Raw genomic sequence first — 22,783 nt, 5'->3', positions numbered from 1 at the left:
ATTATATTATAATACAATACGAATAATATAGGGCAGCTTACACTTTAATATCAATGCATCACTTTAAATTTAAATGGATTGAAACTAATGACGTGATATTTAATAATTAGGTCCGTTTTTTACTTTAATACTAACGAGGTTATAGATTTAAATGGACTTTTATTCGAAATCAGTCTAAGAGCTTTAATAATTAAAAATAAATTATTGTTTTTATTTTTATGTAAAATATCTGTTTTCCAAACCGAATGAATTATCCAATTTTAAGGAGTTGTAAGTGGTAAAAACCACCCAAATTACAAAATAGTTTTTTTCATTATATTTTTGGACAATCTAATGTATTATGTAGATTTCATAAGAAAGCTACCTATTGTAACAGGTACCATGATTTAACTTCCGGAAAATTTCGACATATCTTCGCGTTACACATCCCCCAAACCCCAAAACCATAGTCAGTTCAAAAGTCTATTTATACATTTATATATATGTATATATATATTTCACTTTCTTGTGGAGACGATAACTGCCGTAATTTTCCGCCAATCACTTTCAAATTGATACATAAAATATAATGACCCAAAATCTCGATCGAGTTCGTTAATGGGCAAAATCGGACCATGGGGGTGGAAATGGATGGGATTTTTCAAAAAATCAAAATATCGTTATAACTTTCCTATTAAGTAAAACATCGAATTCGTTTAAGTTCCTACTATTCTTTGAATAAAGGCCTCAAACCTATCTAAGTAAAGTTTTTTGATATTACCAACCACTGGCCCAGGGGGTTGAAATAATCGGGTATCGAAAACCAAAAAAATGATACCTCTCTTAATAAGCACACTATTGAATCGGTTTAAAGTGGTCGGTAGTCCTCTAAGCATTACCTAAGACTTTTGCGTGGAAAAAATATTTGATATGACCAACCCTTACGGTATGAGATGACCAACATATTGCTGGAATTGTAAGATGATTGGGCTTGTCGTATGGAAAACATGTGAATTATTTTTTCACATGAAACCATTGTTATACTGAACAAATTTGAAGTTTTTCTTAACTTAAAGGTGGAAATCTTTTTTATCCACTACTTGGCACTGGTAAAATCTACCTCCACCTTCCGGCGTGCCGAAAGGGATTTTAATTAAAACTGTAATAAATGATCAAAATAAATAAATAAATTAATCAAAAAAAGAGTTTCATTTTAGAAAATTACGTAATGAAATGCTGAACTAGAAATAAACAAATTTTTGTGATTGGTTCAATTACCTGAATTTTATCTGTTCTATACAGGAGTGGTCGAACTGAGACTGTACAAGACTACACTTCATTTATACTTATATATATCATCCTCATTCATCCTATGAAATAATACCCTGAACGGTAATTCCCGTAGACTAAACAGGAAGAAGAAAGGTTGGCCGTTCCTGAAACGTGTGGTTAATTGAAACCCAACCACCAAACAACAACGGTATCCACGATCTAATATGCAAATATATATAAATGTAGCTGCCTTTTACACGGATTTGATGTTTACTAGTACAACAGTTTGCAGCGTTTAGATTAGGATAGTATATACATCATGACTGAAATGATGAAAGATCTTATACCTGAAATAACTGATATCTCCACCACCAAAACAAGAAAACGTTTCATTGTAAAAATATTACTGAATTTCTTTACGACAAAAACATTTAGAAGTGAAAAAATCTGATGTTATCTCGTGTAGAACCTAACGGGTTACGGAGTCTAATAGATATTATTTAAGTCATGTAGTTAGTGCACACATCAGATTAGTTTACAAAAAAATGCTCATTTTAAGATAGAATGAGAGTTTTGTGATAAATTTTGTATCGCAGGAATCGTCAATGCAAAGACAAATTCCACTATAATAATTTTAAATAAAAATAAAATGAAGGACATGTGAGGATGGATATAGATTTGAAACTATGTAAATTTAAAGTGCAGTTACTTTTATACCGATTTGCCTACTAGATCGTTGTTACCGGTGTTCTTTAGTGGTTGGGTTTCAATTAACCACACATCATAGGATTGGTCGACCTGAGATTGAACAAGACTACACTTCAGTTACATTCATACATATCATTTTCATTATCCTTGTACTTAAATTACATATACTGATTTTTTTTCAAATGAAAAGTACATAAAATTTTATTTCATTAATAACTTCTGATATTTTTTCATATATATTTATTTTTATTAAATTATTATTTGTCGTAAATTTTTTTACAATCAGAGGTTAATAATTATTAATAAACCGATATATTTAAATTAAAAAAAAAAGTTAAAAAAACGAAGCGATGAAGTCGGATTCAAACGTATGTACCTCCCTGAAGATCCAAATATTTCATTAAATGTCATTTGGCTATAATTCTGAAACCAATGAAAATAAGTACCACTTATGAAATATCGTTGAAAATCTGTTAATGAGGGCTTAGTACAGCAGTTAAGGGAAACTCCAAAATTAAATTTTTTTTTAATTCTGTTTATTTTTTACGCTTTTGGTCCAGTCAATCCCAATCAAAAGAAGAGGTGCACAACTAGATGTTACAACAGTCCAAAATACAAAATTTCAAGAACCTACCTCTAATCATTTTTGAGTTATGCGAGATATATGCATACGTACGTACAGACGTCACGCTGAAACTAGTAAAAATGGATTCAGGGAAAGTCAGAATGGATATTTCTGTTGAAATATGAAAACTGAAATTTTTCGCGATTATAATACTTCCTTTACTTCTTACAAGGAAATAAAAAAGGGAATAATACAAATCCTTGAAAAAACTTACAGTATAAGGACATCCCTAAAAAAAAAATGTTTGTCCGAAATCCGAAAAAAAATTATGAATTTAAAATTACTAATGTTCAGTTGTTACAGATTGTTTCAAAATATAACAAATAACTGGATTAGAGAAAAAACATGCAAGCTACTCAATCGTTAAGAACATCTATTTAAAGTAAAATTATTTTACGAGTATTTATTATTTTTGTAATTGAAACAGCCCCGTTGAATCTATGTAGTTTTAAAAATATCAATTTTTTGAATTCGGGTCAAACAATTTTTTTTTAGGGATATCTTTGACACTGTACGTGGTGTTTTTTTCGGGAGGTTTTACTATTCACCAGTTTTTATCCATAATTTTTTTTTGTCATATGGAGATTAACTAAAACTTTTATAATGTTACTAGCAGATCCGTCAATGCTTCGCTATTGCTAGATTTGAGTATTGCTAGATACGGACACATATACAAACATTTATATGTATATATATAAAACTAAAACGTCTGTATATTTGTTTGTTTCGTAAATATCTCGACACCGGCGCCACCTAGCAGGTATAGTTTTTGCAAAAATATTTCTTTTCACGTAACTAATATTCATATTCTGAATATGAACGAAATCGGTCCATAAATAAAATTTTTCTAAATATCTGAACCCCAGCGCCATCTTACGGGTCCATTTTTTGTAGAGAAAATTCTTTCCATGTAAGTAACGTGTTCTAAATATGAGGCAAATCGGACCATAAATATAATTTTTCGAAATATCTCGACGCCAGCGCCACCAAGCGGGTCCAAACTAATTCAGAAACCTTCTCGAGCGTGCGCACAACAACTCACCAAAGTTTCATCCCAATCGGATGAACGGTTTAGGAAGGCATAAGTGACATACAGACCGACAAGCATTTATTTTTATATATATATAGATTATTTGTCTTAGTTGTTGTGATCAACTTACATTATAATCAGAAAGTTGCAAAAAAAAAATTACGATAAAAATAAACGCTACCTTTTATTTAGATTAATATGACCTGTTCACAGTAGGGTTGGCATTAATTCAGGAGTATTCTACTGTGCATATGTACACACCGATTGTTGATGCATTTATTTCATCACCTCTTATTTTACTATAACGAATAAATTTTATTATTTTATCTTTTTGGTATTATATTAAATTTTATCAATTAAAAATATATTATTTTTAAATTAAATAATAAAAATTAATTTTTTTGTTTTTTCATAATTTTTAGATGTTCTTCACCTAGTGATGCTGATAGCTGTCAAATGTTAAGTAGGAAGAAACGAAGAGGTATTATTGAAAAACGACGTCGAGACCGTATAAATACCAGTTTATCTGAATTAAGAAGATTAGTGCCTTCAGCATACGAAAAACAAGGATCAGCGAAACTGGAAAAAGCTGAAATACTTCAGTTGACTGTTGATCATTTAAAAATGTTACACGCAAAAGGTTAGTATTGGAAAAAAATTGTTTTACAGAATGAACAAGATAAAACCAACCCATAACGTAACCGCTGCAGAATCAATAGGTTATGTTGGAATGAAATTTTACGAATGTTACGGATAAATTAAATAAGAAAAACATAAAACGTATTTTAAATGTTGCATTTTTTACCTTATTGTTAAAAAAATGTTCAAAATTACTACCCCTGAGTATCGATGCAGTTTTCTACTCGACCAATCATATTGAGTGTCGTCTGACGCAAAACTTTGTTGTTAATTGCGTTGATTTCTTGTTGAATGTTCACATTTAGTTCATGTTCTGCGAATTAACATGGCCAGATAAATGAAACCATGCCTCGTCTGAAATGAAATATGACATCGGATCTCTCTCACTCTCTCTTTCTGTTTAGCCTCCGGAACCACCGTAAAGTATTATTTCATAGGATGATATGTATGATTATAAATGAAGTCTTGTACAGTCTCAGGTCGAACACTTCTGAGAAGTGTGGTTAATTGAAACCCAACCACCAAAGAACACCGGTATCCACGATCTAGTATTTAAATCCCTATAGGATTAACCTTTAGTAGGATTTGAATATTAGAACTCTAGACTTCGAAATCAGCTGATTTCCGATGACGAATTAAGCACTAGACCAGCCCGTGGGTTACATCGGGACTACCTAAAACAATTTTTTTTTTTGTCTTCACTCATTTGACTGGTTTGATGCAGCTCTCCAAGATTCCCTATCTAGTGCTAGTCGTTTCATTTCAGTATACCCTCTACATCCTACATCCCTAACAATTTGTTTTACATATTCCAAACGTGGCCTGCCTATACAATTTTTTCCTTCTACCTGTCCTTCCAATATTAAAGCGACTATTCCAGGATGCCTTAGTATGTGGCCTATAAGTCTGTCTCTTCTTTTAACTATATTTTTCCAAATGCTTCTTTCTGTATCTATTTGCCGCAATACCTTTTCATTTGTCACTTTATCCACCCATCTGATTTTTAACATTCTCCTATAGCACCACATTTCAAAAGCTTCTAATCTTTTCTTCTCAGATACACCGATCGTCCAAGTTTCACTTCCATATAAAGAGACACTCCAAACATATACTTTCAAAAATCTTTTCCTGACATTTAAATTAATTTTTGATGTAAACAAATTATATTTCTTACTGAAGGCTCGTTTAGTTTGTGCTATTCGGCATTTTATATCGCTCCTGCTTCGTCCATATTTAGTAATTCTACTTCCCAAATAACAAAATTCTTCTACCTCCATAATCATTTCTCCTCCTATTTTCACATTCAGTGGTCCATCTTTGTTATTTCTACTAGATTTTATTACTTTTGTTTTGTTCTTGTTTATTTTCATGCGACAGCTCTTGCGTAGGACTTCATCTATGCCATTCATTGTTTCATCGTTTCTGTTTTCTTGTCTCCTTCAGTTTTTGTATAGTTGTAACGCGGAATGGTTTCAATTTTAATTGATGAAAACTTTTACGACAAGATGTGTATTTAACATCAAATTGCTGGGATAATTTGCGTAGTAATTTTTTTGGAATGGCAGTAATTCTCCTTTCAATATCGGAATGGCCTGTGGAGTCCTAACGGAAGGTTACCATTTCATTTTGCATTTGAAACCGAACCTGTTGTACGTCATTTTTTTAACTAAATCTCGTATGCTACTTTTCGGTGGGATATAGATATTTGGAAATTTTTCTACGAATACTTGACGTGATTCTTCAAACGATCCAGAACGAATATAGGGCCCAACTATAGCTATCCTCTACTGGTTTGAATAAAGCATTTTACACAAACACAACAATTTTTCTTTTTAGCCTCCGGAATCACCGTCAGCTATTACTTCAAAGGATGATATGAATAAAGATGACATGTATGAGTGTAAGTGAAGTATAGTCTTGTACAGTCTCAGGTCGACCACAACTGACAAGTGCGGTTAATTGAAACCCAACCACCACAGAACACCGGTATCCACGATCTAGTATTCAAATCCGTATAACAGTAACTGCCTTTACTAGGATTTGAACGTTGGAACTCTCGACTTCGAAATCAGTTGATTGGCGAAGATGCATTCACCACTACACCAATCCGGTAGGTTAAATACAAACACAACTGCACTGCATTGCAACAAAACGTATATTGCACTAACACGTAACCACCGGCAAAATGGCAGCAAGAATCAGCAGTAACGTATACATCCATTAATCTCGGTATTTGTTTAACCCACTGGGTTGGTCTAGTGACGAACGCCTCTTCCCAAATCAGCTGATTTGGAAGTCCAAAGTCCAGCGTTCACGTCCGAGCAAAGGCAGTTATTGTTACACGGATTTGAATACTAGATAGTGGATGTCAGTGTTCTTTGGTGGTTAGATTTTAAGTTAACCACACATCTCAGGAATGGTCGAACTGAGACTGTACAAGACTACATTTCATTTACACTCATACATATCATCATCATTCATCCTCTGAAGTATTATCTGAACGGCAATTACCGGAGGCTAAACAGGAAAAAGAAAGACGCGTTATTTGTTTGAGAATCTTTCATAACTATTGTTGGGTGGCGGTTTCATTATGGGTTCGGTTTCATATTTCTCACCCTATATTTCCGACATCCGTGGCTGAATAGGTAAAGTCTCGGCATTTCGTACGGAGGTCCTGGGTTCGAATCCCGGTCAGGCATGGCATGATTTCATATGCTACCAATTTCAACCAGGCTAATCACCATAGCTGTTAATGCCCGTTCTTTCGTATCAAAAAAAGAAGAAAAATATGTTACAACGTAAAATGCTTTGAAAATAACTAACAAAAAGAAAGAGAAATCATTGCGGTTATACAAATCAATTATTAAAAGAGATAACGATTATTATATCGTTTTTATAACACGGTATATTAAATCTAAGTTTTTTATCTTTAAAATCTACATTAATTAGCATATTTAATATATGTTTGTTTCTTATGTGCATTAAAGACAGATTTAAACGAGTCACGTATTTAGTAACCTAATATATTAAGGTTATATGCCGTACTCAGAAAATAAACTTTAAATATTCATGTGGGCATTTAAAGGGCAACAAATCATTACGAATGAAAGAATATATATAAATAATTTTAATGCTAAAAACATTTTCTTTTCCTAGTTAAAAATAAATAAATAACGATTTAAAATGTCGGCTGTTTGTAATACAATTTTTTTATAGTGTATTTTTCTACGCATGTGGTATTTATTGTTTTAATTACACAATTTTAAAATTATCTAATAAATATTGTCCATATATAAATTTGCTATTCCACGGATAAATAATAAGGAACTACCTCAACATTTACCTGAATTGATTAGCTAATTAATTAGGAACGGATACATAATTAATTATAAAATTTAAAAAGAAGCTGACATCAAGCGGCTTTTTTCTGGTTCACGACTTACACACAAATTAATTAAAAATCATTTTATTTAAATATATTTGTCTACAACAGCTGTACATCAATGCTACAATAGCGCTCCTTCTGATGACGGAAGTACTATTAACGCAGTATACCCACTTTGCCAATAGTTAGAGTATTTTTTTGGTGGGGGTGTGATTTAAAAATTTTTTTTTGTGCAAATGATATTATTTTTTAATTGTTAACAAATGTGCGTAAGAGAAATATGACCTTAATTAGATGATATTTCGAGATACTGAGGGTGACATTATTCTACAGTTTCACCTACTTGACGTTTTAAGATGAAAATTTATTGGCATCAATGCCCCATATATAGAAATAATCTGGCCAAGTTTGGAGAAAATCGGTTTAGTAGTTCTGGAGATATAATTTGTGAGAGATCAAACATAAATATATTCATACGAAAAAAAATTAATCCGGAAAATATATGAAAATATTTACTATAAAAAATAACTAGTAACTAATTAGAAAACTTTGATGAAAATTATTTGTGCTCATTATACCGGGTGATCATTAGAAAAGTTACCATATTTATTATTCAACTTCTATCAGTCTCATCGTCTTTCGGTTTGCAGGCATGTATATCATTCTCGGGGGAAAACCTTTTAAAAATTATTTTCAAAGGGATGGAACCACCGTTTCTGCTACACCTACCTCTCAAACATTTTAAACGGCAATGGTAACATTTAATTAAATTAATTGACAATCTGAAAAAAATAATGAATTTTGTTGAAAATAAACTTAAAATCCGCCTAACCCATCGCCCCATAGCGCAGTAGGTGCGAAAAACCATTTGGGGTAGTACTTTTTTTAAATTTCAGTCCAACAATAATAATTATAAAATTAAGTGATATTACTTCTTAAAACACTTGAAATAATCATAATCTGAGGATTACAACTGTGAAAATTATTTTTTTTAAATTACCAATTCAAAATTTCGCCCTTAAATATCTTTTTAAATTTTTAAGGGTTGAAAACTCTTCTTTTTTTTAAGACGATGTAGGTTGTGACAATTCCTTGGAAGGACATTTGAATTACAAGTAATTTGATACAAATAAAATAAGAATTGGTTCACTGGTATTGAAGTTATGATTAAAAAAGTGGGTTTTTTGGGTTATGTTGTGATACAGTGTTACTGACCCAAAGCATTAGGTCAGAAATTGTCGTTGGGTTAAAAATATGAGTTTTAGGTTTCTCCAGTATTAAAAAAACGTATCAGGAAACACAGCATAAAATATTTAGATCTTACAAGGGGAAGACACATCGCTTCGATTGCGACTTCATTTCCTCTTTTTTTTAACCGTTTTTTTTTAATTTAAATATACTGATTTATTAATAATAATGAATATTATTATTAATAAATTATTATATATAATATTATTATTTTTAACAATAATCCCTTTCGGCACGCCGGAAGGCGGAGATAGATTTCACCGGTGCTAAGTAGGGGATAAAAAAGATTTCCACCTTAAAGTTAAGAAAAACTTCAAATTTACTAAATACGACACTGATTGCATGTGAAAAAATACATGTTTAGCATAACAAGCCCCATCTTCTTACAATTGGAGTAATATTTCGGTCATCCCTTGCCGTAAGGGTTGGTCATATCAAAAATTGTTTCAGAAATAGTTTTAGGTAATGTTTAGAGGACTAACGACAACGAACACTTTAAACCGATTCGATACTGTTCCTATTAAAGGCGGTATTTTTTTTTTGTCTTCGAAACGACATTTTTTCGACCTCCTGGGCCAATGGTTGGTGATATCAAAAACTTTACTTAGTTAAGTTTTAAGTCCTTATCCAAAGAATAGTAGTAACTTTAAATGAATTCGATATTTTACTTAATAGAAAAGGTATAATATATTTTTTTCGAAAAATCTCTCCCCCCCCCCCATTTCAACCACGATGTTTTAATTTTACCATTAACGAACTCGTTCGAGATTTTGGGTCGTTATATTTTATCTATCAATTTGAAAGTTATTGGCGCAAAATTACGGCAGTTATCCTGTCCACAAGAAAGTGAAATATATATATAAACTTTTGAACGGATGGTGGTTTTGGAGTCTGGGGGATGTGAAACGCGAAGAAATGTACCGAAATTTTTCTGAAAGTCGAATCTTGATACCCATTACAATAAGTAGCTTTCTTATGAAATCTACCTAAAAACGTAGAAAAATTAAATATGCCATACGCTTCTACCTTGAAACGATAATTTTTTTTCGGTATGAGACCATCCAAAAATCCATGCGGTAAAACTCAAAAATTTTAAATAGAAAGTATAGATTTGTGACAATCACTATAAAGGGTGTTAAAAAAAAACTTTTAATGTAATTAACTTTGGAGTATGATAACTCTAACAAAAATAATAGCAATTTATTGTGTAATTAATAATGTTATGTAATTTAAATGTAATTATAGAAGTTAGACCGGCCTCCGCGGATCGAGTGGTAGCGTCTCGGCCTTTCTTCCGAAGGTCCCGGGTTTGAATCCCGGTCAGGCATGGCATTTTCACATACGCTTACTCACGTCATCCTCTGAAGTAATACCTAACGATGGTCCTGAAGGTTAAACAAACAAAAAAAATATATAGAAGTTAAGTAACATTGAGGATTATTAATAACTGGAGGCTTTATTCTTTATTTACATCATGTTTAGCCAGAAATAATTAGTTGGTTTCAAGAAAGACATCTGTCAGGAAGAGGCTAATCTAACCTGCTTAATTCCTTGAAAGATTTTGGGAAATTATGTTAAAATATAATTAAAAAAATTATTTAACTTTATAAAATATTATTTCATTTTTATACTGATGAAATTAAGTAATCACGTTTATATAACATAATATTTCTTTTTGAAATTTGTAAAGTATTTCAGCAGGTGGATTTTACAGAAAAAAAAAAATTAATGGCAAACTATTACCGCCATCCAAAAGTAATATCGTGGTTGAAATAACCGCTCTCTGCTCAACATTTAACGGCTGTTGCTCACCTGTTGCCGGGATGAACTATTTCCGCCCTACCTCGACCACTTCCGGTCGGTACTTCAGCTAGAACAAAGTGGTGACCCAGTATCCTTCCCTTCTGGTATAACACTATTCGATTATATCAACATTTGCTTATTCAATATTTTAATCTCAACTATATTTCTCCGTTTAAGTTTTTTTATTTTTCAATGTTACCAACTGTATAATATACATTTCTTTTTCATGGATTAAAATTTCAAAAAAAAATTTTGCAAGAAGAGTTAATTCTATTTTTGATGATATAATTAGATCATCCCAACTTTTCAGATATTAATTACTTAATTTGTTATTCTAACACCAATTTTTATTAATAAATAATAAAAAAATACGATCTTATAAAAAGATTAATCATTCCAAAACATTTAATAAATTTATGTATATACTTAACACCATTATCTTAAATTTAAATTTAAATTATCTTAACACCATTTCGTTCAGAATTAAATTCTCTACAAATTTTATTTAAAAGTTTTATGTGTTTATTATCCATTTAACAAAATTATGTACGTCAAACATTAAAAAAACAGGGTTTTTACCCCAATTTATTGGTTTTCACTCGATATTTCTCAAAAATTTACTACAGATATGATTCTGGGACCTATTTTATTCGATTTTCCAGGTCACACCTTTTTCCCCCCCCCCCCCTGTTTAGCCTACGGGAATTATCGTTTAGGTATTACACTCATATGTATAAGTGTAAATCAAGTGTAATCTTTCACAGTCTCAGTTCAACCATACCTGAAATGTGTGGTCAATTTTAACCCAACCACCAAAGAACACCGGAATCCACGATCTAGTATTCCAATTCGTATAAAAATAACTGACTTGTACGAGGACTTGAACGCTGGGACTTTCGACTTCCCAATCAGCTGATTTGGGAAGACGCGTTCACCACTACACCAATCCGGTGGGTTAGGTCACACACCTTAAGAAATCAGTAATTCTTCTCCCTTATTAACATCTTAAAAATTTTAGTACGATCTCATTTCAGCGGGGTAGCTGAAAACCAAGTGAAATCTTTTACTAGTCGAAACTCGCAAACGATCCATTTTAGGACATATATTTATATGAACTTTTTTCCATTATTTTCACGAATAGAATAGGTTATGAATGTCCCAGGAAAACTTCGTTATACACTCTGTACATACACACACACATGCACGCGCGCGCACGTATATTTAGAGGGCACTAAAGTAAAGACGGAAAATGTAAAAATTGGTTAATAATTTAACGTTTGGTTAAAGACACTGAAATTAGAGATATTAGTTAATCATTTAGTGCTATTTAGAAAATATGAAACTGATCAGGTGCACAATAAAAACTTCTGTTTTTGTTTAAATATATATTTAATCAGAAATAATTATTTAATAATGGAAATTCGGTTGTTTATAATAATTTTAATTCTGTTGTTTTATTTTATAAAACAATTTTTATGCTTAAAAGGTCGAGATGTTTAGGCTGTAGAGCAAGTTAATCAACAGTAACTCGAGATTTTGCTTAATTAAGGTCATATTTTCTTAAGCGCATTTGTTAACAATAAAAAAATAACAATATTTGCAAAAAACGTTTTGTACCCCCACCCTAAAAAATGCTGTTGTAGTCGTCTGTTACGCTGTAACATCACAGGCAAGCGGTAGAATTATATAAATGAATTTTTTTTTTTCCAAGAGAGGAGGAAAATCTACTGTCAGACGCCTAGCAGTACGTGTTACTGGGTGTGTGAGCTTTCCCGCCAAAAACTGACAGTGGGGACAACTAAAAAACCTCCCTCTAAAAACAAAATTCCCTGGTACCCGCTGTGAAGGCATTACCCGGGACATACTGCTGTCAATACGGGACACAGTAATGGGCCCGCAGAAGGGCCGGGTAAGCTTAGATTTTAAGAAGTCCTGCACACCTCATCACCGAATGAACGACAACTCGCAACTGCGGATTACTGCCGGTTCGGCATACGAACGGTCAGTAATATTTAAAGTGTAAAAAATTAAATCGATTAACTAGGTACCTAGTGCGTTAAGCCTCACGGTTACATCAGTCTGCCGATCCCATAGGCAAAATTTGTTCTATGTAAGTTGTGAAATTACATTAGTTTAGTTAGTGCAGACCGGCCGTCACAGCCGCGCGAATTAAGTATACGGTATGCGCGCGCGCTTTTGTTAAAATCAAAGAATCGCGTAAATATATTTAAATAAAATGATAAATATTTTTAATTAAGTTGTGTGTGTAAGGCGTTCATCAGAAAAAATCCGCGTTACGGGAAAATCCTATAACTGTTGTTTTTTTTAATTCTAAAATAAAACGTATAAATTTTCAAAAATTAACCGCTAAAGATATCAAAATTATTAATAGGGAAACCAAGAATATTATAAAAGTTGGAGTATTAACCTCTTCTGCGTTGACTTGTCTAAATTTCTTATCGCTGGGGATAAAAACAATGAGGCTCTTGTTACACAATGTTGGAGTGCAATCATTACAAGTAATACCATCTGTTCGATCATGATGTATTAATTGCTTTATATAAGTTAATCTACCAGTTACATCTGCTTGAATTTGTATTTCGAGTCTAGTGCTGTTGCACTGGTCAGGTGCCAAATTTTTCCTTTAGTGGGAGAGCATAATACAGCTGTTGATCGTGATAAAATATTAATTGTAAACATACTCGTATAATTATTTTTAATCTAATTGCGCATTAAAATTAGCGTGTAAACAAGCTTATGTTTTCTGTCTCATATTAGATGGTCAAGAGATTGAGGGATATAACACATACATTATAATGTATAATATAAATAATTCTAACAGGAAGAAGAAGAGGGTTGAAGTTAAAGGGTTGCAAAAAGGTAGTCGGATGAGGGGGTAAAATACTAGGTCGGTTGTGAATGAGTAATAATAAATGAAAAGGGGGAAGTTTTTTTTCCCACGCCGCAGCCTATTCCTTCCCAGTCGTAACCTACTGTTCGCCTGGTGGCGTTTCATTCAAACATTCATCCGTCCTTTCATTGATATACCAGAGGACCACCTGCCTCCTTGAGATCGGACAATATCCTTGTAAATCTATGAGGATAGATAGATTGTTTTAAATATTACTACAGAGAATAGAATTTTTTTATTTTATTAAGCGAAAATAAAATACTGCATACAACAATTTAAAAAAAAAATATTTATAATATATATTTATATTTATATACAGAATGTTTCTCATGCATCAAAAATTTTAACTATAATTTTGTACCATAGAATTGAGAGGAAACTGGAAGAAGTGTTAGGAGAAGACCAATTTGGTTTCAGGAAAAGTATAGGAACAAGGGAAGGAATTTTAGCGCTCAGATTAATAGTAAAAGGAAGATAAAAAAAAAAATCGACATACTTGGCATTTATAGACTTAGAAAAACCATTTGATAACGTAGACCGGGATAAAATGTTCAGCATTTTTTTTAAATTTATGGTTCAAGTATAGAAATAGAAGAACAATCGCTAACATTTATAGGAAGCAAACCTCACCAGTAATAATAGAACATAAGAAAGAAGCCGTAATAAAAAAGGGAGTCTGACAAGGATGTTTCCTATTCCCGTTAATTTTTAATCTTTACATAGAACTAGCAGTTAATGATGTTAAAGAACAATTTAGATTCGGAGTAACAGTAGAAGGTGAAAAGATAAAGATGCTACGATTTCCTGATTATATAGTAATTCTAGCCGAGAGTAAAAAAGATTTAGAAGAAACAATGAACGGCATGGATGAAGTCCTACACAAGAACTACTGCATGAAAATAAACAAGAACAAAACGAAAGTAATGAAATGTAGTAGAAATAATGTCGATGGATTACTGAATATAAAAATAGGAAAAGAAAAAATTATGGAGGTAAACGAATTCTGTTATTTGGGAAATAGAATTACTAAAGATGAACGAAGCAGAAGCGACATAAAATGCCGAATAGCATAGGTAAAACAAGCCTTCAGTCAAAAATATAATTTGTTTACATCAAAAATTAATTTAAACGTCAGGAAAAGATTTTTGAAAGTATATGTTTGGAGCGTAGCTTTATATAGAAGAGAATCTTAAACGGTCGAAGTACCCGAGAAAAAAAGATTTGAAGATTTAGAAATGCGGTGCTATAGGAGAATGTTAAAAATCAGATGGGTAGATAAAGTGACAAATAAGAGGGGTGTTGTGCCAAATTGATGAAGAAAGAAGCATTTGGGAAAATATAGTTAAAAGAAGAGACAGTCTTATAGGCCACATCTTAAGGCATCCTGGAATAATCGCTTTATTATTGGAGGGACAGGTAAAAGGAAAATATTTTGCAGGCAGGAATATATAAAACAAATTGTTAAGGATGTAGAATGTAGAGGATATACCGAAAAGAAACGACTGGTACTAGAGAGGGAATCTTGGAGAGCTGCATCAAACTAGTCAAATGACTAGACAAAAAAAAAAAAAAAACAAAAACAGAGTGTTTCTAAAATGGTGGGCTTTTTCAGATTCTACTTGTAAAATTAAAGAACAAAAATATACTTGGGTAAAATGGCAATTTCTCCTTCGTTCATCCACTGTCTGCCATTTTGTTATTTTTATATAAAAAATTATATCTCAAATTCGGATTCAGAAATCACATCAACATTTGGTAACCGTCTTTGTAATAAATTTTTTAAATTATCAAGAAATCAGGATGTAAATACCTTTGGAGGTTACAAAATGGCGACCATGTTTATTTTTCAATCGGTTATATCTCCATAAATATTAGTTTTTTCAATATTTATTTTATTTACTAAAATATTATGCCTTTTATTTTGAATAATATGACTTTTTATTTTTGAAAATCGGTTAACAAATAGTCGAGTTATAGTAGAAAATTGATGTTATAATTACGTGTCTGTTTTCATCTCCTCCACTTCACGTTCAATTCGATTAAATATTAATTATTTTTATTTATTATTAATTCTAGTATTGTAAATTAGTATCAAATTAAGCAATACTTTCCTCACAATAATAGGCTAATAATTATGACACAAAATTACAACATTAACTTTCTCCCATAATTCAAATATTTTGTTTTGGCCTGTAAAAATAGACATTGGAAAAAATAAAATAAAAAAGATATTAAATGATTTTAAAACATACATACCTAATTATTCTATCTGAAGAAAAAAATTGGTTTCTATTAAAGTATTCTTGTAAATAAAAATTTAATTTTTCTTTAACAATATAAAACTATTCATAAAAGTTGCCTTACCGCTGGTAATAAGCTCTTTTGTCTCACTGATAAATTATAAAGATAAATTTATGAAAACTGCCACTTCAGGAAACGGAAGTTCTAGTAACTAGAAACTAAAGCAAAGTTTTTAGAACTGACAACTTGTCTAATAAAGTAACTCATCTTCCATTTTACTGATCTCCCTTAAAATATGGATTTATAATTTATACATTTTTATAACTTATAAAGTAACATTTGATGTTTAATAAAAGAAGTTAATGATAAGGAATAGAGATAAATTTATTAAAAGAAGTAGATGATATGAATATAAATAAAATGATATTAGGAATCGTATTTTTATCATAAATTTTAGTGGTGATTTCAGATTCAAATATGGTGCTAAATGTATTAATAAGTACAAATCATACATTTAAAATTACATGCAAATAATGTAAATTACAATAAATTTAATCTGCTTCGAAGAATAAAAAAAAAATTAAATTTATTTAAATAATTAATTTAATAGTGGTGGAGATGAAATCCAGAAAAAAATAATTCAGAAATTTTCAAAAATAGATGGCATTTTCTTTACAATTAAAGGTTTAATATGTTAACTGTTAAAACATATATTGATAAAACTAACTACAGAAAAGAAACAATAATAGGAAAATGACTGGTATATAGCACCAAAGAAGGATCAATACGGCGCCATTCACTCGAGTTTTACGCTTCTCCTTAACTTACACAATACCACACCAAAAATTTCGTAATTCAGAACTGTAAAAGTGTAATGAACATTATTTTCGGACTAAATAATTGTTTATTGAATATACAGTTATGGACATAACCTAAAAAACAGCCAATTTAAGGTAAATTAGACGAGTTTAACGAGCGAAGGTAGCGTCAAGTTATATTTGATGATATCAGAAACTCGAAACTTATGAAGTTCAGAAATTCATTTTTATGAAATTAAACGAGTTTCTGAACTTCGTATATCAGCAAACATTACCTAATTCTCGCTTCGTTTGCTGATTAATTTAATAGCATTTCTTTACACTGTAACTGAAATTAGTCGACCAAATTTCAATGCAAAATGTTTAAGAACGAATAATAAATATTAGATATGGATTATACGGAAAAGAAAAAATGTAAACATTACAATATCGATACAAATTCAAAAGATTACCTTTGCCACCACTGCAATATGTAAGTTTTTGATTTAAAAAATTTTATAAGAAAAAATTACAATAAAACGACATTTTTTGTATATTTACTATCAGCGCGGAAAACACAAAAATATATGCCATGATTATTGATTTTTGAATGCGCATCATCTTTCTAAATAATCATCTCAACTCCGACTACGTTACCGGTCGCCACACCACCCCCACCGTTACAAGCCCTGAGGGGCTTTACCGGATGTCGTCTTTAGACCCTCCAACTCATTACATCACACAGTCATCAGCCAGGCCTCGGTCGGGATGCAATCGAAGTAAATGCCTTGGCAGACATTTGCATCAGTAAAATACAGATCAAATTTTGCCTTTACATAGGCTTCAAATGGACATCCTCACATCCAACCTAACATAATTCCCTCAAAGTAAATGACCGAAACTGCGGAAGTGAGAATCCCCGCGCCTAGTCCAAATTTGACAGCACCGTTCGTGACTTTGAATGCCTCAGAAAACGAACGAGTTGAAAGGTAAATCAGTGGTACACTCATACCACAAAATACCACTCATACCACACTCATACTAATCAAAATTATGTCTTAAAATTAAAATTCAGACCTACACCCAAATAAATCGACCAATGTAGGTCACTTAACAAGGGGAACGTAACCTCATTCCGGTCCGCGCAGGAGCCGGGGATTAACCCCGGACCCCCACCCGGTCCTATCATGGAGTATCATGTGGCCTTACCAAGTCACGATCAGACCGCCACCGGTGAAAGAAAGCCATGCCCCTCATCGCACGGGCTACCATACCACGGCGGCGCGGCCACCCTCACCAGCGGGAACCTCCAATCGAATCACAAAAATCACCAATATAACTGTGGCACGATGCCAATGCGCCTACCTCCAACCAATCCAATGCCTAGGCCGGAACCCTAGCCACCCGGGATCCTACCACGATCGAGTACCTCGATTAAACTCTCTCTGAAGACCTATACACTGCTAGGGCGCGAAGATAACCAGCCAACAAATAATCACCAAAAATAATTAATTATTACAATTTACAGTCAAAATCCGTTATATGCCAAAAATACTTCTATAGTTAGTTAGTTCCTATATGGCGCCACTGAAAGGCTATATTGAAATTAGAAAATAAATAAATAAAATTATAAATATAATCTAACCATACTAAATCTACGCCCGCTAACCTTCGCTCGCTGGTCAAGGTTAACAAGCGAAGCGAACTTAGGTTAAGTTTGGTTAGATTACATTAATGAACCCACCGAGTTGGTGTAGAAGTAAACCCGTCTTCGCAAATCAATTGATTTCGAAGTCGAAAGTTCTAATGTTTAAATTCTAGTAAAGGCAGTTACTTTTACACGGATTTGAATAATAGATCGTGAATACTGGTGTTCTTTGGTGGTTGGGATTCAATTAACCACACATCTGAGAAATGGTCGAACTGAGACTGTACAAAACTACACTTCAGTTACATTCATGCATATCATCCTCTGAAGTAATACCTTACGGTGATTTGCGAAGGCTAAACAGAAAAAAAAAATTACATTTATTTGCCGGCTTCCGTGGCGTTAATGGTGTTCCCGAAGGTAAAAAAAAAATACATTCTTAATTTTATTTATTTACTAGCAGACCAGGAAATGCTTCGCTATTGCTATATTTGAGTATATATATATATATATAGATTAAATGAACACAATTGAAAATCTGTGACAAAATAAACATTAAAGAACTTTACAAAATTTAACCTTTCCCTTTTCTCCTTTCCTCATTCACCCTTTAATTTCTCCCTCTCCTTTTCCCATTTTTATTTTTATCATATTCCCTTTCAATTACTCCAATTTCCCCCGTTCCACCCCTTTCCTTCTCTCACTTATCTTTCCCTTATTCCCTTTCTCCCTCAGCACTCTCCCCTTTTATTTTTTCTCCGTTCCTCTTGCCATCTCCTTTCTTCTTCCCCGTTTTCCCCTTTTAACTTTTTCTATTTTCCCCTTCTTTCCTTTTTCCCTTTTACATTTTTAGACTTTTCCCTTTTCCGAATTTTCCTTTCTTCTTTTTCCCACCCCCGCATAAATAGGTCCAGTAGTTTTTTAGTCTACAGCGGACACACATATCGGAAACATTGAAATGGAATCGTAAAATTTCCTTTAAAATTGTAAAATCTCCTTTCCGCTTCTTCCTTTCCCATTTTAATTTGTATCATATTCCCTTTCTCTTTTCCCATTTCAGCTTTTCCTTCGTCCACTTATCTTTCCCTTATTTTCCTTTCCCCATCACTCTTCTCCCCCTTTCTTTTTTATCGTTTCCCCTTTTCATTTCCTTTTCTCGTTTTTTTCTTTCCCCCATTCTCCCCCTATTCTTTTCCCCATTTTCCTCTTATTCCCTTTTTGCCTTTTACCTTTTTCGGTTTTTCCCTTTTCCGATTTTTCCTTTTCTCCCTTTTTCCCCCCGCGTAAATCGGTCCAGTAGTTTTTTAGTCTTTAACGAACACATACATCGGAAACACTGGAATGGAATCGTAAAATATTTCGTATAGCGTGTGTTGCTTTTATGTGTAAGAGATGCATGTTTTTGCCTGTCAAAGGTATGACATCTTAGGCATATAAATAGTAGGGATATATAAACACGCGTGTATTCGAATGCAACGTTGTGTCAAAATTTCAAAGCAATCGGTGAAGAACTTTCGGAGATTTAAGATTTTAAACAAACGAACATTTACATTTTTATTTATGTAAATTTTCTTATTTCAATATAGGGTTTCAGTGGCGCCATCTAAGAACTAACTACAGAAGCGTTGTGGGCACATAACTGATTTTGATCCAATTTACTATTCATAGAATTTTTTTTATTTTATAGAACTTTAAGTTCTCTCTTATTTAGAAAAAATTCCACATTCACTAATGCAACAAAAGGAACATATACATTAAGAAACATAACAAAATATAAACAAAAAATAAAACTTAAAATATTTCTAACATATTTTATTTATTCATATTGAAATTTATTATTTTTTTTAATGAATTAATATACGTAATGGTGAAATAATTATTAAAAATAGACTACTAAATAGAATAATTAAAATTGAATGATAATTAATAATGAACAATTTAAGTATAAGAATAATAAACACATTTATCTTGTTGATCTGTGTAGAGGAATGGATATAATGTCTGTCTGCGAAACAAAAGATCTGAGTTCAAAACGCGAAGATTCCTTTTTTACTTCCTTGTACGAAGTAAAGGAAGTATTGTAATCGCGAAAAATTTCGCTTTTCAGATTACAACGGATTCATTTTGACTATCGCTGAATCCATTTTGACTAGTTTCGTCGTGACGTCTGTACGTAAGTGTGTATCTCGCTTAACTCAAAAACGATTAGCCGTAGGATGTTGAAATTTTGGATTAAGGACTGTTGTAACATCTAATTGTGAACCTCCCCTTTTTATTGCAATCGACAGGATGAAAAGTGTCCAAGAAAGCCCAGAACTCAAAAAAAATTTAGATTTTGAACTTTTTCTGCAGTAATAAGCCCTCATTGAGAGCTTTTCAACGATATACAATAAGTGGTACTTATTTTCATTGGTTCCATAGTTAAAGCCAAATAAAAATTTAATTAATGAATTATTTGGATTTTACAAGGGGAGTCGTATCGGTTTGAATCCGACTTCATATACAAATATTTTTTTTAACTTTTTTTTAAATATATTGATTTAACAATTAACCTCTGATTGTAAACTTTTTTTTTATAATAATAATAATTCAATAATAACAATAAAAAATAATTTTTAATGAAATAAAATGTTATGTACTTTTCAGTTTTAATTAAACGATTTTTACAGAGGTTAATAATTATTAGTAAATCAATATATTTAAATAAAAAAAAAAAAAAAAAAAAACAGGAAATGAAGTCGGATTCGAACCGATGTGTCCAAGGTTACAGATCCGACACGTTTTCACTTACACACCTACTTGAGTGACGCGAAACAAAATTAATATATTAACTAATATAAAATTCTGATACGAACATCACAATAAAATGTAATGCAATGTATTGTCCAACACAATGCAATTGTTTAACTGTTCACTTTATTAAAAAACTGAACGTATCTCACTTTCAAATGAAATAAGTTTAAATAAACTGCTACAAAAAATGTGCATGTATAATTTAATAGGCTTACAAGGAAATGATGTGGTGTCCACATTAGATTTTTTTTTAAACGTTATCATATAATTAAAATTGAGCGATTAGTCTTAAGTTTTTTAAAAATAAAGTTAATCTTAGTTAAAGTTAACTTACAAATAACTTTGTAAGTTAATATCTTTTCACATATCTATACTATATTATTCTCTTTTGTATAAAATATTCAGTACCTGTTATAAAAACAGGTAGAACAAATTAATTTGATTTGAACTTTTCAAATCCTCTCAGCTAATATTTTTTAATTACTCTGTTTTTACAAATTAGTGCAACAAACGTCATTATCCGAAAATGACGTATAATAAAAATTAATATATGTAATTGTGAAATAATTATTCAAAACAGACTACTAAATAGATTAATTAAAATTTAATGATAAACAATTTAAGTATAAAAATAATATGGCCAAATGTTCTATTGATCTCCGTGGAGGAATAGTTATATCGTTTGCCTACGAAACAAAAAGATAATAAATTCAGATCTGGCAGATTCCTTTTTTTTTTTAAACGGCATTATATAAATATAATTATAATTCGTCACACACAATTTATTTGAGTGTGGGCGTGTATATATTATGTACATACACAAATAAAATCAATGAAACTAATACATTTTTTTTTTTAAAGGTCTTGACGCTTTGGCATACGACCCATCCAAATTCGCTATGGATTATCATAATATAGGGTTCAGAGAATGCGCTGCAGAGGTAGCAAGATATCTAGTCACAGTTGAAGGATTAGATATACAAGATCCTCTTAGGCTCAGACTGATGTCACATCTTCAATGCTTTGCTGCTCAAAGAGAACTAGCGTCAAAACAAGGTCCCCCACCTTGGTTACCTCCCACTCCCGGCCACGGACACGGTTTAGATTCCGCCGGTAATTCATCTTTTGATACTTCGTGTGAAGCTGCCTCTACTCCGATAGCAACATCTAGTTCTGCTTCACCTTCAACGCCTACGTTAACACCTTTAACTCCCGTTTCTGGAGGAGGATATCATCATCATCATCATCATCACCAACATCCTCCACCGCCACCACCTTATCACCAGACCCCTTACGTTCCACCTCCACCCCATCATCATAACCCTCAAATGAATCATCAGAATTATTCATCTCACCATTCTAATGATAATAATCAAGTAGCTTCACAAATACAAAAACCGTACAGACCATGGGGTGCGGAAGTAGCATACTGATAATAAAAATTAAAAAAAGAAAAAGATTAAATCAAATTTAAATAATTATTTCAGATAATATATTTATTATAACATTATACAATTTAGTATATAAACGTTAATTAAAATTTTACTTAAACTTAAATAAATTTTACATTAGATCTCCGAAATAAATCATCAGTATTTTAACCTAAATATGGAGAAAAAAAATTAATTTATATTTAAGTGCACTTAAAATATAAAAAAAAATATATTTCTATTAATTTAAATTAAACAGGAAATAACTATTTTG

At 31.8% G+C, this 22,783-nt stretch overlaps 1 protein-coding gene across 1 annotated transcript in view; it reads left to right on the top strand.

Annotated features, from left to right (window-relative positions):
- The window catches only part of LOC142317652 (hairy/enhancer-of-split related with YRPW motif protein-like), a 31,058-nt gene extending 8,546 nt beyond the window's left edge, over positions 1 to 22,512 (top strand). Inside the window, exons 3-4 of the mRNA XM_075354208.1 lie at positions 4,037 to 4,254; positions 21,941 to 22,512. Coding sequence (XP_075210323.1) covers positions 4,037 to 4,254; positions 21,941 to 22,512 — 790 coding nt within the window. The remainder of the gene's footprint in view (positions 1 to 4,036; positions 4,255 to 21,940) is intronic.
- Positions 22,513 to 22,783: the final 271 nt, after the last annotated feature.

The sequence above is a fragment of the Lycorma delicatula genome, chromosome 1, assembly GCF_047948215.1.
Source record: "Lycorma delicatula isolate Av1 chromosome 1, ASM4794821v1, whole genome shotgun sequence".
Taxonomy (NCBI): Eukaryota; Metazoa; Arthropoda; class Insecta; order Hemiptera; family Fulgoridae; genus Lycorma; species Lycorma delicatula.
The sequence above is the reverse complement of the archived record's forward strand: the minus strand, read 5'-3'. Positions and strand labels throughout refer to the sequence as shown.